Source organism: Patiria miniata, unplaced genomic scaffold (assembly GCF_015706575.1).
Source record: "Patiria miniata isolate m_02_andy unplaced genomic scaffold, ASM1570657v1 HiC_scaffold_9, whole genome shotgun sequence".
NCBI lineage: Eukaryota > Metazoa > Echinodermata > Asteroidea > Valvatida > Asterinidae > Patiria > Patiria miniata.
Genome location: NW_024037076.1, coordinates 23,138,255 through 23,156,182, shown reverse-complemented (window position 1 = coordinate 23,156,182; position 17,928 = coordinate 23,138,255). Strand labels below are relative to the sequence as shown.

At 40.0% G+C, this 17,928-nt stretch overlaps 1 protein-coding gene across 1 annotated transcript; it reads right to left on the bottom strand.

The window, feature by feature from the left end:
- Window positions 1-1,984: 1,984 nt before the first annotated feature.
- Window positions 1,985-17,002, bottom strand: LOC119721015 (transcription factor COE3-like). Its single transcript, XM_038190879.1, has 6 exons — window positions 15,481-17,002; window positions 14,843-14,999; window positions 14,119-14,182; window positions 12,470-12,525; window positions 5,273-5,346; window positions 1,985-2,604 (listed from the first exon to the last, which is right to left on the bottom strand). Exons 1-6 carry the CDS (start codon window positions 15,603-15,605, stop codon window positions 2,532-2,534), a joined length of 549 nt encoding a protein of 182 aa, XP_038046807.1. The 5' UTR covers window positions 15,606-17,002; the 3' UTR covers window positions 1,985-2,531.
- Window positions 17,003-17,928: the final 926 nt, after the last annotated feature.

Sequence of the window (17,928 nt, the reverse complement as noted above, 5' to 3'; positions counted from 1 at the left end):
AACAAATAATGATGTTAAAATTATTCTGTGAAGTCCGGTATCACGTTACCAATTAAAGATTCATGGTACAATTAGCTTTCTGATGCAAATGAGAGTGAAAGCGGTGGGGACTGCCTGGCCTTGCCAACGCACTAAAGCGTCGGGAAGAGCAAGCCAATTTCATGGAGATTGCCAATCAACCAATTCAATTAGATGACGAAGACTGAGGGGAGTAGAGTCCATCAACTAGAAGGAGATTCATCAATTATGCATGAAGTGCCAAGTGCCAACTAGCCAATGAAAACAAGACCAGCGTGACCTGAATTGACCTGACCTGACCCAAGTTGACCTGATCGATGATCAAACGTCTGAATTCTAACATTTGAAGTGTCTTATGGTAAAATTCTAGATTATTCTAGATTATCTGCTCAATAGATCACCAAAAAAAGATCAAAACAGAATCACAGAAACTGACCCAATTTAAATTGACCTGACCTGACCTGTTTTGACATTTGAATTTGAAATCAACTGAGTCTGGTATCTATCCACCAGAATCCTACCTCAGCAATGTATTCACAGTCATGAAGCAGTAATCAGACGGACCTAAAATGGCTTGACCCATTTTGACCTCTGAATTAAATTTGAAGGGTTTAATAAGTGATAATCTACTGTCCAGGAGGATTTTACATTTCAATTCATAATGTTGAAACTGAGGTTCGCATTGGTTTGAATGACTACAACTCCAACAGACTTTCTGGTGACCTCTGTTCTCCAACACTAAAAAAGTCAAGGAAATCCGAGACAATGATACATTATTAGCTTAAGAAAAAGAAAATAGGCCACGGTTTTCCAGAAATTATAAAAGGACTTTGTATATTCCAAGTAGCATGAGATAAAACAAAGACAGTGATCATTTATCTCCTCTACATTTTTGTCTCAATCTGTGGCAATGTCATTTAATGAAGCCATTAACGAAGAAGCTTTTCCCTCTTGATCTCTTTTCACTTTCACATGTGTAAGCGATTACTCTTCTTTTATTTTGTCACTCGGGGATGGCCCTATATGAACTGTCCGGATCTGAGAGGTGTAATCGGATACAAAGACCAAAGAGAGCTTTGCAAAAATGATGACCTTAGCAGAAAGGCTTACCAGCAGGGGCAGCCAGTGACTAGGGTACTACCAACCAGAGCAAACCAGGGGAAGCAGCCTGGTATTATTGGGCCAATGTATGCCCTCAGCTGTGTCAACTTAAAACCTCCACGGTCTTTTATAGTGTTCAGTTTTTTTTGTTCTGTCATTTTTGTTCCATTTTATTAAAGTGCCAAACAGTAGCTGGTTAACGGGGAAACAAGAAAGTTCATGGACTGGAGCAAAGTGCATGGAAAATGGGACAGTTTGAAATCATCAGGGGTCTGTAGTAAGATCTGTATTTTCTGGGGGAATACGGACACTTCCTGTAGTGTCAATTTGACAAAATCTAATGTCAAGAACATGAAAAAATCTAGGGGCTACTTTTCAGAAGAACTCAATGTTTATGACTCAGTGTTACAAATTGGTATGCAGTTTCTGTGATGTTGAGGCCCGTTTGTGGCCATTACAAAGTTACTGTTGAACAGCTTAGGGTTGCATTATAGGATCCCTGGTAACTCCATCATTCTAAGACCTTGTTGCAGACGTTTTGATGGGATGTTTTAAGACTTCTTTTCTAGACTGATGACATTTGGTTCAATGAACCCAGTAGAATTAGGTTAGGGTTATGCTCAGGTTATTTCAAGAACGCATGGAAAAAGAGGGGATTTCAGCAGCAGGGTGGTGTGTTATTGTATGCTAATATCTTTGTAGATTCAGATAAATTGCTTTCAGGGTGAAGACATTATCGCAGAACCAATGGTGCAAATACAAAATTGGGAAAGTGCTTATGAGGCTGTTATAAAATCCTACAATCTGAGTTACATTTGATTTGTTTTTCTCAGCGACCCTAAATCCTACATGTATATCAAACAACCTCAATCTTTTTCAAAAAATATTGAATCACCATACTGAAGTCTGAAGTATAATTTTTTTTCCAATGCACAAATGTTCCTTACACAAAATGTTACTAGTAAAGATGGCATGAAAAATATACTATTTACATGATTGATCAGGTTAGTGAACCTTCAAATCTTATAACATGAACGGTTTCAGGAGTTAACTTTCAAATTGCAACCATTCCTAAGTAGGCAATGTGAAGAATTATGAATATAAACTCTTGAATTGATGGGTCTATCTTGCTGCAATTCAAATGTCAGTATTTGTACAATCTTACTTGAAGATTCCTTCTAATCCTTTACATGTAAATACGATTTCCAATCCAGCTTTAAATACTGGACCCCAAGGATATATAGCCACCATAATACCAATTCATAATTCTTGATAAATGTGTACAAATCCAGAAATGCAACTTATTATGCCCTTACAATGTTGAGCAATAAAGTGGGCACACAAAAGTCTACAAAAATACCTAGAAACATCATACACAACAAAAGAGAATAAATTATTTCAGATGTCTAGACTTACCTGTCGATGATGACAGGATCCGACGGTGTTTCGTTTCGGTTTCCACAACTCTTCTTGTCACAGCAACGACTGAATACAAGGAAGACAATCAAAAACAAAACAATCAGCTTTTGTTTTTTTTAATTTAAATTTCAAGTCAAAATGTAAAGACAAAGACTCTCTCATAATTTTTCCTTGATTTTCAGTTCAAATGTGATCACAAGTATTGGAAACAAAATAGAAAGAGTCAATCTGGTTACAGTGCACCTCACCGCTAGGAAAATAACCTGAAGCCATCAATTCCAAGTTCTCAACATTGGACAATTAGCACCGTAAAAGGGGAAATTGCGGTATTTGCCTTAAAAGGCTAATAATTAGGAAAAATTAATATAAATAATTCTTAAGATATAAATAATTAGAGAAAACTGACAGATTAACCACAGCACATCAATTCTCGTCTGCTACTTCACCAAGTCAGCTTTAAGAGAACTTATTTTTGTACGCTAATATTTAGCCTGAAGCTGGTATTAGCTGTGCGTACGTACTGATTCTATACGCGAGTGTACAATGTCCTTACTCGGCATGCCGTTCCTTGCCAAATTTTTTTTGTAGTTGGTTTCATTCAAGGGATTAGTTCTTTGTTTTTCATAAGCACGGCTTTAAGCTTCTTAATCGCGTTCCAGTCTCGAGGCGAGAAACAGCATCCAGGGATTAGATCCGTTCACCCCGCGCGTCCACGACAAAATGGATATTGAATTGCCACTTGAATGGTCGATAATAAAATATGATAGGCAAGCTTAAAGCAATCATCGTGATGTACAGATTGTATCAGTCTCTTGATGTGCTTGGCTAGAGCGGAGAGAGAGATGCAAGCATTGATGACGCTTTGTCTGCGCACAGCGACATTCAATTTATCTGTAAAGATGACACAAATTGAGCATAATAAGCCCTTGCCAACACTCCAATTTTCCCATCAAGTTATTGAGGGCAGGTGAAATGGGAACGTTACATAATCTCATTTCTGGGTCAATAACAGAACAAAGAGCACACTGTGATTGGACATGAACTTGATGTACATTTAGTCACCAGAGTGCCCTACAAATAACATGTCTTTAATCGGCGCTGGAAAAAAATGTGCTTGACTTGAGAAATGCATTCGATATTTACTCTTGAAAATGACATTTGATTTGAAAAGATGGAAAGCTAATAGTTTGAAGAATCAGCAGATTTTAAACGACCAACTGGACAAATAAAAATGTGTTCTTTTTATCAAACTCTGTTTGGACAGCAAGTTGTGTGCGTGACTACAAGAGCTCCCATTTTGACAGGGCAAATTTGCAATGCTAACATGTTAGCACTCTGCCCTGCCAATCCAAATATACTAGGGTTCTGTTTAGAGCAGTGATCACATCCCATTTTCCATCAGAATGAGATTCTGAGCACCTACAATTTTTCTTCTTCAAAGTTATGAGTGGCTATCTGTCATCACTGGAAACAAATAGAGCATGAAGTTGAGGCTGTCAAAACGCTGCTTTTACAGCTTACATTAAGGCGGTATAACTGTCCCATACACCCCCCCCCCCCCCCTTCCACTCACTCGCCCTTCTTCTGTTGTACAGGTTAATCACCCAAAAGTTTGTGCAGTCCCAACAAACAACGGCTTGCTCGCATCCGCTAGGGACGCAGACAAGAAAGGGGCGAGGAAGAACCACTTCTGGTTCCAATGAAGCGCAGACGGAACCCTGCTCTTTCCACGCAGAGACACCTCGGGAGTGGCTCTCTGGGGGCTGCTTCTGAATCCTCCCCGGCGAGCGAGGAGATGTCGCATCTTGTACACTCCGCCCGCCTTCTCCCCATCAGACAAGCTAGAATGCATTCTCTAGTGGTTGCTTGCCTGCTGCGCAATGGAGAGACGTCCCCCCTCTCCGTACATACAGCCCAAGCAAACTACGGGGTCAAGTACAGTGCCAATGCGCACACACAGCAGCGCCCCGTGAATTATTCAGCAAAGAAAGACGCGGTGAAGAAGAACATCGGACAATTGTAGCCCCTTCACTCCGTCTGTTTCTGACCAGCGTCAGACAACAACGGGGCCACGATGAGCAAATCAAACAAACCGGGTGCTTGACAAGCTATTTTGGATCCAATTACTGGGGTCTGGTTCCTACGCCCCTCTTTACCCCCTCTTCATGGTTTGAAACTTCTATCTAAGGAACCCAGCCATGAGTTGAGTGCGTACCACCCCACCTCCATTGGGATTTGCATACATACATGTCAAATAAGACCCACCGAAAAATGGGGGGAAAAGTGAGAAAGCTTCCAAATTAAAAACCTTTACACACCATAAAATTCAGTCAATTGTACTTTCTAGCATTCATACATGTCAATAAGGCCCACCAGTGAAAAAGAAAGGAACAAACAGCCCCCCAAAAAAGCTCCAAATTTATACCTCACCTCAGAATAAAAATGGGCCATTTGTACTTCTTCCAAATACTAGTAACAGAGTATACTCCTCTACAAATGCAATTTGAAAGGTGTTCCAAACTGTATCTTCCTGAGATTATTTCCATAACTCTTTTAAGTTTCACAAATTAGTTTCCAAACCCGTATCACTTCCCTGTCCAAATCCCTGTAATATTTAGTAAGCTACATAACACGGCATTTTGCATGCCTTCTCCTTTTTCAACTTTATTTATATTTTTTGGTTATTTATATGGTTCCTACAAAAAAGAATATTTCTGATTGTAAGACCACTTACCTGCACATGATTTCATGGGTTAAAAGAACCCTACACATCTCCGGGTTTTTGTCCTGTCCTTCATAAGTAATAGCCTAATAAGAAGACAAAAAAGTAAAAACAAACATAATTGTTTTATCTCTGAACAGAAATTATGATCAGAATTACAAAGCTTTTACAATTTAATTTATGATTTTGTGTGTATAGCAAACAGTGAAGCACAAAATAAAGTAACATTAGCTTGCATTATGGAATGCGTGTCTTGGTGAAATAAAAAGACAAACCTATAGAATTACCGGTATTTGTTTAAATTATCTTGGTAAAGTACACTGTATGCAGTAATACTAATAGAGAGACCATTAATATTACATGATACATCAATATTTCACTGACTAACACATAATATGGGATATGTGCATGTAGGAATACAGCCATATTACAATTTTATGGTGAATACATAAAAATGAAAGCAGTTCAGTGATCAACAGCTTCAAGAACCAAAACAAGTGTAATATTTTCCCTGAAGCCTGATCTCATTTGCTTAGGCCAATTTCTAGTCACGCATTGCTCATATGTTTCAACCACAAGGAACACCCCACCATGGGTAAATGCTCCTTTCTGTACCGCAAGATCTCTCTGATCTTACGTCTTAGGGTCGCCAGACTGTGTGCGGGTCAAGTAACTCCGGTGGAAAACCTCACATGCCGAGCGCTATATAGGGTCTAGAGCTAGGGGATCAGTCAGATCCATGAGACCTTTAATCCATCATGAATGTGCATCCCACCATGCGTGCAGCGCGGAAACCAGACCGTGATATCTTACACTTACAGTTACAGCACTGCAATGTTTCTAGTGTATGCAGTTCAGTGTCAATGTTCCCAAATGCAACTTTATATAACATTTCATACTTGTATTTGGGAACAATTCCATCCATGATAACAAATTTACTTACAGTTGAATAAAAATATTGAAAAAATTTTTCTTTTTAAATTAAGAATCTTGATTCAGTTCCATCTCAGAATCCTTGTTTTAAAAAAAGTGCACGCTCAAATTTCTTTGACGTATAGGCCTACAGATATAAAAAAAAACCAGATTACAAAAAGGTTAAAACTTTGTCCTGAATAGTTGTTGAAAGTTCAAAATGGATTTGAATAAAATGAGGCAATTTAATTGTGTCAACTACCGATACAAAATTTATGAAGTCTTGAAATTCGGATTGAATCCTGTAGAATGTCACTGATTTAATAAGCTCAGTTTGTGAAATGCCACATGTTTAATGAGAGATTAGATCAGGATTGAAAAGTAGGGTTGGAGACAGACAATAATAACCAAATATGTCTCATATTCTTAGTGCAATTTATCTGTATGTGGGTGCTCAAGTACAAAAAAAATAAGTCCAAACATTAAATTCAGAGAAAAACACTGAAACAGTTTTAATCACATGCATAATTCTGCAGTAATTATTTCTCAACAAATTTATATAAAGCATTAAAAACCAACTATCCCAAGCAAGTTTTATCACATGAAATATTGGCTGGTACCTTGTTTTGCTATTAGACATTTTTTTTAAGTGCTTTGGAAAATTTTGTGCCAAGACGCTCTGTAAAATTTATCCCCAAACACTTGTACCAATTTATTTCACTTGTTAGCACTAGTAATCTCAATCTTAACTAAACACAGTTGACCAGCCTTACAAGAGGATTTTCATTTACTTCAAAAAATTCAACGGGCATCAAGTTGGAAATTCAGCACATTTGTTAGGAAACAAAGGTGCATAATTTATATAAAAAAGGCTCGCCCTGACTAAAAACCATTCCAGGCAAATGAGGCAACATCCCAAAGAAAAGCTCTCTACACCTAGGCATAGTTCACTAGTAATGGATGAATAAATCTCAACACTGATCCTTAGATATTCCAAAAGTCGCAAATATAAAGCTTTTTGATGAAGCTTTTGTATTAATTTATTCATGAGGCATTATGGGCTGTGCTAATGGCAGAGCATGTCATGCATTTAATGTGTATTCATTTTAAGTGCTTCTAATGTATTTGATTTCAAAATCAAGTTAAAAAAAAAAAATCAAATTAAATTTATGCATTGGTAGCTCTTACTGTTGATCATTTGCTTAAAATGTAGCTTTTTGGCCTTCAACTTTCAAGTCTTCATTTTTAACTAAGCAAAATTTGACTTTAATGTTTAAATGCATGTTCAAAGAAATTCAAGGCACAAAATGTCTCAATTTTGTGAGACATGCATTTTCATTCTATTGGTTTTGACTCCCTGACACTTTCTACGTTAACAACATTTAAATAAAATGGCATCTGAATGCAGAAAGCATTCCTTCCTTTGTGCATAATGTTCGTGAAAGTCTGACACTTTGACAGCTAGGCCTTAATCTGGAGCCTAGACGTATCCGATGTGAAAGCCATATGAATGGGCACACGTCGCCACACCTAAGCGGCCACAACAAACTCCACGAACCAAGTCAAACATAAACTATCCTTCATTTGAGCCCCTAATACCGTTATTATCTGAAAATTACAGACTACATAGGTTTCCAAAGATGTAGAATTACGATACTTGCAAGTTTGTAACACTTCAAATCAAACGAAAGTCAGCTTTTAAGAGCGACAAAAGCGAGTTGAAGTTGGTGTCCCGAGTACTCTGCTTTCTGAGATACAAAGTATTAACGTACAGCCGCGGTGATTGGATTAAAAAATCACTCAGAATTTTAGTAAAATTTTCTTTATTTAGACCAGATAACTGCTATTGTACTAAATTATAAACTTACCAGAAGCACAAAGTCAATTGATAATGTCGGTCTCAATAATGCCTTTCTAGAAATGTCATTAAATAATTCAATGTGGAATAGCCAATCAGATGTGACGTAAGAAAGAGAACATTCGACCAATCAGGATGAAAGAAAGTACCTGTAGAGCTTGTCTATGTGTGCACCTGATGCACATGATAATTAATTGAATTTTAAACAGGTGTACGCAATTTGCGATGGTCTCAAACTAGACAATAGTTTGACGGGAAATAAATTGGATTGATCTTTGGTTTAAAAGTGGCAACAGCAAAAAAATAATAACTTCTCATTTTTAATATTCAAGTTATAGGTATTTTGTAAACTTTGATGATTTTACGTTCTAGAGTAGGGCAGTTCAACTAATTTCGACTTCCTTACCAAACACTTTTGTCGTCATTTGACGACTGAGTCATCCCCTAACCCAATTTTGTTAAGTTTCAGATACAAAGCACGTTTCCTAACATATTTTGTCCGTCGCATAGAATTTGTATTTCAAATCTCTTTAACTGCACCACATGCACACCTCAGTTAAGAATGAAAACGGTTTCAAAGAAAAACATAAACGTGTGAAAAGAATCTTGATATTGGGCCCCATATGCCTATAGCTAGCCCCCCAGGCAGATTGCGTGCCCTGGTATTGTTCTGTAAATACTTGCTACCCCTGACTGTTTAATTGCTACAGGAAATTTTAATAACCACTGTCGCAACATCAACAACACTGATACAACAGCGGTGTTTTCCGTCCAAACACAGTTTTAAGAGAGATTCATTTTCACTCATCACAATATGATACTGCCGTCGACTTGCCTTCAGAAACGTAAGACACAGTTCTCTGCACGGAATTTGTTTTGTGTGTTGGAGAAGAGGCTGGGAAATAAACCATGCCGCAAAATCCATCATTTTAAAACTTCATGAGGTTCATATTTATTCAATACGGAACGTATTTAATCACTATGACTGTTACTGTAACATTGTGTTTTCATTTGATACAAAATCTGATAATGTGCAAACGGAATATATAACTGTGATGCGCATGCGCCAATCATTTTTGTTTAAATGAAAACCTTTCTTGAATAACAAAAAGGTTCATTTTCTAATTATCTGATTGTCAGCAAATTCCACGTTCGTAGTTCACTGCTCCTTGTTAGCCGTTACAGACGCATTAAAGTTTAATGGAACAGTAGCATCATGCCTTGATATCCGTATTGCTGGGCTGACTCCGGTGAACGTCGATAGCAAAAGACCGCGAGGATATCGCTGTAGCGAGCCGGCCATTTTGACCTCTACGTGGCTCGCATACGTACCTGCCCTACGTCACAGTGCAGATATTTTGTGGATATTTACTTTGGAAATCAAGTAATTAACGGCATTTTCTGCGGACAAATTCTGTTGATTCGCTTTGATGAGTTCACCACATCGAGCTTCAATTGTAGTGCCCATATTGTGAATAATATTACACGTTTGTTAACTGTTAAGAGGGTCTCGGATTAGTTTATTAAAGTTAAGCAAATTAATAGCATTTATTTAAGAAAGCAATCAGCACCATTATTGTGTCGTGCGTGGACTGTATGCAGAATTAGAATGAAAGATATGGTTTAAGAACGTTCTAACGTTCTTGCTTCTTTCTTTTTTGCAGTAGCAAGTTTTTTGGGGTTTTTTTGTTTTACAGTAGCAAGCTTTCAAATAACGAAGATGGGTGAATTAACCCAAGCCAATAATAAGTATAAGACAAAGTAACACAATTCAGGAATCAATGTTCCGTTTAAAGAGTTGGAAATGTATTATTTAAACATCTTCACGTTGTATCTCCGACGTGACCTTGACAGATCTTGTGATTGTTGCATTTGCCGATTTTTTTTCCAGCTTCCGATTCATTCGCTGACGATTAAGTCGACCGCGACGATCATCCCAAAGCGACCGGGCGACTCGTGCCGTTCGTCCCCCGGTGATTCCAGCCGGTCGCGCTGGGGATAATTACCACAACACGGACCGTGGATTCCGAGAGCCACTCAAGCCCGCGTCTCGCCAACAGAAACCATAATGACGTAACGCGTGCGATTGGTCTCCGTAGATTCGTTAACTGGTTTACCGGCCAATTTCTCGTGGAATTGGACCCCAGAGGAGGGTCGGGAACCATCTCGGGAGTATTGGTATTAGCGCGCGCTCTCTTTGGTAATTGGTAGTGTGGAGCGGCAAATTGAAATTGCTATCTATCGTGCGTGATGCACTCTGGTAGTGATAACGGGCATGTCAATGCGTGAGATAGACACACTTTTGATGATTGTGATGATGATGTAGATGGGAAAATTGAGATGTTGTGTTTGTAAATTTGGATGAGATGGATGAAAGCGGGACAATTGACGAGCAAATATTCGGCTTTGGTGGTGTCTCGAGTCGAGCGTACTAGTGCGCGTTGGGCTTAACTGCATGGTGAGTGGTCCAATGATTGGCAATGGCATAAAAACGGCACGTAAACGTTTTTTTGTAATGTTAACCAAGTGGAGAATTAAGAATCACACTCTGAGGGCGCTTTGTTTCACTCGTAAAGGTTGGGTTGTACTTATTAGCCACGGATGCATGTATACACCAATATGCCATGGAAATATAAATTATAGACCCTATGGGTTATTTTGTGTTTTTCAAAAGGAAAAATCTAAACTTATCAACTTGTTTAAATCTTTTGGCTGATTGTTAGCCTGGGTCTTCCTCAAGTATGTCCAAAATCACAATTCAAGCGATCGGATAGTCCTTTAATTATTTATATTGTAATTAAATCATGATACTTTTCCGTAATTGTTAACAATGATGTCAGTGAATTCATCAGAAAATCATCCAGGGACATGATTAATCCCACTTGAAAAAAAATATACCTCTACGAATAATGTTTCCATTATGATGATGTATAGTTTCACGAAGTTAAAAAGCTTGGAAGGGATGGCAAAGGGAGTTGATCCAACTTTTAATTCAAACCAATTGTTTCCATGAAAAGGAAAAAAAAAGTCCGATTTTAACAATGTCAAACTGGGGTTTTTAAGGTGTTATAATTACAGGGAAAATTAACATAAAAAGTTTGTCTTTCACAGGCGCGTCTTTCTTCTGCTCGTAATGTACCATTTCGAGAAGATTTTCGTGTCAATAATGTGTTCGATTCTTGATCGGTCAAAAAACTACTCCGAGCAAAGATTACATTAAGTTGTGGCGTGATCCTTGGAGGTTGTCTAGTCTTCAACCCAAAGCCCACCGTAGGCGAGAAACTAGTACATGCGGATACCCTTGCCCGTAGGGCCGTGTGGTCTAAATAGCGGTACCCACGACGAGTGTATAGGCAGTACACTCACTATCCTTCATGGCAGCCCCCCAAAGTATCAGCCTAAGCGTTTAAACACACAAAAGGCAATACAAAGAGGAAAACCAATTGATTATAAGCTACTGAAGATAGGGGTAAATTTCATTCTGTCCACACGAGAGGGATGTGTAGAAAGTGTCTATTTAAAAAAAAAACTCAAGTTGTTTAACATCTAATTATATATCGATTGTAGGTAGTGAGACGACCTAAAGCACAGCTCTATTGAGTTGGCGTTGTTATACGGGGGGTAAATAATGCAACCCCTTGTGGTCGTGAGAGCTTTACGCCGTGTGATGAGCGATTGGAACGGTAGGCTGGATTAAGCCACTCGCGGTGCTGGTGAATTACAAGGAATCCATGACACTGTACTCCAAAACCATGGAAGTTCTCAAAAACAAAATAGTCACAAATTCTTACTGGTTTTCATGCCCTGAATTTTCAGAAAAACTCCTCCAGGTATACAAGATGTACAGTTTTAAACATTACACGTGTAGACAGACAGGAGTTTTAAGCTAAGAAGCTCATAAAAGCATTGAAACTATGTGATCTGTAATACATGGTCCAGTGAGTGCAATGTATACTCTTCGATACCGAACACTAATGCATCATTTCCAGGCTGTATCGACTTTCATACGTATCATTTTTCTCTAAATTTCCACAAATACTAGGAATGTATGATTTAAAATCAATAAGCACAACACGAACAAACAGCTATGAAACACGAACAAACAGCTATATGAAACATAATTATCTCAATCGCCACATTCCATAATAGTAATAATCATTTACACTTTCGCCCTGCCGTAAAGACGTGCGATTTAATTTGAATACCAAGGGACCCATAAAGCCACGAGGTTGGATCCACAATGGCTTTCACAGAAATGAGATATCTATCTGTCCAATCGGGACCTTGGTCTTATCTTTGAATCAAACGAGGACGGTGATTGGTGCAACGTGCTGGCAACAACGCGCCGCCATGACAGCGTCGAAACCGAACAGCAATATTACAATTAAGTTGACCAAATAAAAATGAAACAATTGGAAAGAAGTAACTTTTTTACTTGCCTGTTTTGTCATGGAATCGATAAGTCGAACATACAAATCCTGCTCCGTTCTGGCACCTGTCAAATGATATTCAAGAAAAGATGAAACTAGGCACTTAAGTTACTTCTTTCAAGTCATTAATGGCACATGATTCACTTCTTTATTCACGATAACACGCTGCATATTACGCATTGGGTGGTATGTTGGTTATTACTTTAACTCACGACGTTGAGATAGAATAGTTTCAGATTTAAAGCAAGGCAAAAAATATCCATGATTGTTTCGTCTTACAAGCTTTCAGTGAGTAGATCTGAAGGGTCAGAATACTAATCTAGGTAAAAACTGTGAAAGTGTCAGATTTCGTAAGTTTGGAGTATCTATTTCTTCATGAACGTTTTTGATTCAATGTTATACTATTTGAAAAGTACGCATAGGCCTTAATAGATAAAGCAAAGATATTACGATCAGGACTCAGAATATAGGCCAAAAAGAATCGAGCAAGTTAATCATTGGAACGTTCATATATAAACAAAATTCAGGCCTTTTTTTCGCAGACACCCTGGGAATTAATTGAATATTTGATTGTTTTTGGTCCTTTCAAGCGTTTGTATCCAAAGCTGCAATCTGCTAATGGTAGTTTGATCTTTCTAATCAGTAGTAATGCGCCTTCTCGCATCAGATATGATAACGAGTTCAGTCAGGCATCAAGTACAATCCAATCTCCCTGGCCTGGCAACTCGCACTCAAGTGCACTTATTAAAATAAGCATATCACATGTACTGCATTATTGCAGTTTTTGTGTTGCTGTGGAGTATTATACGTAGTGGGTCAGCGTACGGTAGGAGCGAGGCCGGCCGGCCGTGAGCGACTCAGGCCCCGCAGGCCATGCGAAAGATTTACGGTCCGGCGAGTGTTTTCCCGGAGCGGTTAACGCCTGTCCGGTATAAAAGAAATAAAAATCGGCAGTTTCTTTCGCTGTTCGAAGTAGGACATAACCAGTATGATGAACGTGTTCAACGTGGAGTGCCCTGAATATGGCTGTATCGGTGTTTGACTAATCCTATTTTAGCGGGAGATGGGGCCCCATTCGCCTCCTAAATTGAATAACAAGCTAGCCACGGTCGGCCAGTGATTAAATTGTCACTATATACGCGCTACATGGTTTAGTCGGGGAAGGGAAATCCCGTACTATGAACGCGGGAAATGAAAGGCCTTGATTTCTCAATTTCTGATTCCTTTCTGCACTCAGGATCATCGAAATATGACGGAGGAACATCCAAGACATCGCACATGACATCATACTGCTGCCAGCATTTCTTGATCTGATTCAATTTTTTCCCCGTAAATTAGTGTATCATCGTCGTTCTAACTGAGTGATGAAGCAACCACATCAAGTAGTTCTTGGATACTTGATGGCTTGATTGTGAGGCTTTGCATTCTAACAGTAATACTGTCTATTTCTTTCAAAACGGTTCACATACTCATTTTTGTCTTAAATTCAACAATCTTATTCTGAGTCTAGAATGTTACATTATGTATCATAAATATTTTCTACAGAACAATTCAGTGAATTTTTCCAAGATATTTGCGAGGTAAGTATTCGTTCAGGGATTTAATTTCCGAATTAATAAAATAATTTCTGAATAAAATTAATAATTACATAAACTTACCGTTGTTGTAGAGCAGTTGTAACCTGTAGTGGATTCCATTGTTGGTTTTAGCACTGTCGGGTTCCTGCAAATGAAACCAGGGAATTAGATGAGCATGAACATCGGTGAATCAAGGATTCATGTTTCCAAGCGAGGAAAATTAATTTGGTTGTAAAAGAAATTACACGACGCGCAAGGCAGACAGAGGCAAGAGCATTATCGACATGCCCTGTGGCTTGTGCTCTCAGCTGCCAAATATCGGTGATTATTAGTCGCAAGACGAGACTTCCGATCGAAAGATCGCAAACTCGGCCGACCCGGTAAACCTGGAGTCCTTGGAACGGGAATTTGTTTCCATAATTTTGCAGCGTGCGTCGTCGAGCGGGTCTGCCCGGCCATTACGGCGGGGATCAGGCGGCAAGATGCAGGGACAAAGATGGAAGGAAGATCGTGGTTTGTAACACATGCGACCCTTGTTAGAAACCATGATGATTATCTTTAAAGCGTGGTTTGGACAATATTTGGTAAACACAAATCTGAGGAGAGAAACCAAGGTTTATTTGGATATCGATAAAGAATCTGGAAGAGGAATGGAATTCAGAAATGAGCTTTTGGTTTCGATTGTGTAGCTTGTTGTGTACAGGCAGAGAAACTATGCGTCATGCATGTAAATTGATGAAAGTGAACTACATTGTACCTCATGACTGTGGATTTTTTTTTTTTCAGAAATAAAACATGAACTTACCCGCTCTTTCTCGATGAAATCGATGAATTGTGTTCGCTCAATCTCCACCGGTTGTCCGGCCCGATCGTACAGAGCGATGACGAAATGAAAGAAATTACTCTTTCGGAGATTACTGGGCGGTTGTTTCTCGAAGTGCGCCCGAGCCAGCCCACAGGAGCTGAGAGGATAGAGTGGAAAACACACAAGATGGGGAAAAAATGTAGTGATCGACACAGCAAGACACAGACATACACGCTGGGGAGAAAGTGCGGAAGGGGAAATTACCGCGAGTTAGTGACCTAAGTCGGGGGTCTTACCTGCCTGGGTCCCAAGGACCTGGCAACGGGTCGCCTGGGTAAATTTGTTTTCCCTTCGGTAATCGGTTTGCGATGTTGCACGGGATCATCGCGAGTACTGCACGGGCGAGCACGCACGCTGCAACACGCGCTGTGAGACTACTACTGAAGCTACGTGCTTGTCACCGCTGCGTGCATTGACAAACTGAAGGGGGGACACAGTGACAGTAAAATCTATTTTTCCTCTAGATGCACAGCATCCCAGGAGTAACCAACAGGAGTGATAAGATTAAGAAAGAAAGGTGATGAGATTTAGAAGAAAAGAGATAAAGTGTCCAGGGAGAGAGAGAGCTGTGAGTTTACCTGGACCCTTGTTCCACCATGCTCGGCTGCATCCAACTTCGTATGGATCCTACTTGAGCCGTCCCCGAGGGTTCTTCCTTGAGGTTTGTTGTGCCTCTTGTGAGGGAGTCTTGGATTCCAAACATGAACGACCACTTGGAGGTGTACCGTAGCCAGGCAGAAACGCAGCCAGGGAAGGACCCAGTGGTCTCGACCGGCGCTTGGGTGGCGAGATGCTGGTGTTAAGGAGTAACACACACGATGTTTGGCCTACTGGTGGAGGTACGAGGGGGAATTCGGAGGGGAGAAAGGGGCAAAGTATCCAGGGATGATGTGGAGTAATAAGCCCGTATAGACCGGGTCAATAGTGGACGGTGTGAGGGCGCGTGCCTCGCTGTGCGAGAGACTCAAAGACCAAAGCTTCAAGCTAACACTCCAAAGGGGTTGAATGACTTCAGTACTTGACAGTGCACGCCAGAGTTCACATCAGCATCAGAGTGGGACACCCAGGCTTATCATCATTCGTCCGGCAAGTGGGGAATGGTTGTGGTAAGTGAGAATCTTACAGGATCGTGACTGGAAACTGGCACGTCTTACAAGCATCCCCCTAGTCGTAGTGTCTGATCGCTCCAAACTATCGCACAGGTGTCATGTACTAAGGTGTGGGTTTGGTCTGAGAGGAAGGGTGTGCACTGTTGAACTTGTTACCACCACCGACTGCATATGTACACTGACCGAGAAAATATATATTTATATTAATACAATGTTGATGGTTTGATAGTGCACGACCCAATGTGAATGGAACAGATAACAGTCATCGGAGAAAATTCAAGCGTCCGTGCAATGTGTCACGACTGTGCGCCTATTATGCGTTGGTTTGGCCACGTGAGTAACCCCACACAACGTGTGTATACATACAACACACTGCACACTGTGTGTATACACGTAGGGACACCTTCAAGTCACAGGGCCTGGATTCAGTTAGCAGCGACGGGCAAGCTGACTTCTGGTGGGGGGTTTGGGGTTTTCTCTTGAGGATCCCTTTTGTTCCCATCGAGTGCTGGTTGTTGAGCGTACGTACGCACCGCCCTCCCCCCGGACTTGAATCCCCGTAGGCCGCTAGCTCCGATCCCGCGTGGAAACCATGACAGCGAATCAGCGTACTAAGCCACGCCTACTCATATCCAAATATGGCAAGATGGTATGCATGGAATGCCCGCTGTGACCAATAGGAGGCGTCAATCTGCACCGCTTGTGTTTTTATTCTGATCAATTTCACTCGAAATATCATCAAGTCGGTGTCTTGGCTGTGGTGGGATGATGACACAAGGTTTGCACCGCTTCGGTGGCTACGGTCGAGCGCCAGGGATCATCCCGACTACTTCACGCCTACTTTGCATAATTGAGCCAGTCTTGAATAGTAAATAAACATTTGTTGATAAACAAACAGAATCTGTCCGCCGTCGTCCGACCGCAAGCAAGATGAGGTCCATGCACTATGCACCCTGAAACAAAACAAGACCGCGGAAATGTTGACTAGAACCACTCCTCATGAGAGCGAATTTACTCGACACGCACGAGACCATGTATGAACACATTTTTACACATCTTGTGCGGAGTATGATACCATACACCCAAGCATGTTTGTAATGGCAAACAGCGTGTGGTTGTTCCCACATTTCATACCTCCATGTTCCCACATAGTGCGCACTACCGTATTACATATCCATGTCATTCGTGTGATTTGAACAATTGGTGTTATGAGTATATCCTATATATAGATTTAACCAAATCCACAGGTGTAGGCCCAAGTAGAGAATTCGTAACAAGTGATCTAGCGGTTCTTTATATCAAATATTTATTCCTCGTGTGAAACACTATATTGGTAAGAGATTTTAAATAGCTCTGACGTTTGAATCGATTTTATCAGGGAAATAATAGATGAAACACGTTACAGCACGTGTGTTGTTTTGACATTCAAACTAACCGTATTGTGGCAAACATTAATATTCTTTTAGAAATCTAAGATAAGCCTCCATTGTCATGGAAATTAATTCAAATTCTGCCCAATTGATGCATGTTTCCGTAAAATCAAGCCGGAGAGAATTGGTAAAAATGGGATGATCTTATAATTGAAAGCGAGTGATTGAGTGGGCGACTATAAAAGATATCAAAAATCGATCATTATCTATATTCCAAATTAAAACGCATTGTACACTCCTGACGCAAATCTAGAATTTTATTTGCGGAAAATCGTGTTAATTCAGAAACGCTTATAGCTTCAACTTCAAGTATATATGTCTGAAAACTACAGCAAAACTTTTTTTCAGCGTAGATCTTTGATATATCTTCAAGAGGTCCCACTCTCAGAGAATATAAATAAACAATCCTTCCCACAGATCAAACCAAATCAAATAAAACCAAAAGCGAGCGCATTTCTGTTCTCGTGGACAGTTTAAAAGATCTAAA

Coding starts and splice junctions, on each gene's coding strand:
- LOC119721015 (XM_038190879.1), bottom strand. CDS start 15,605: ATGTTTGGAATCCAAGACTCCCTCACAAGAGGCACAACAAACCTCAAG. Junction 5,347..12,469: donor TCGATTCCATGACAAAACAG/GCAAGTAAAAAA, acceptor TCTTCTTATTAG/GCTATTACTTATGAAGGACA. Junction 2,605..5,272: donor ACCCATGAAATCATGTGCAG/GTAAGTGGTCTT, acceptor CCTTGTATTCAG/TCGTTGCTGTGACAAGAAGA.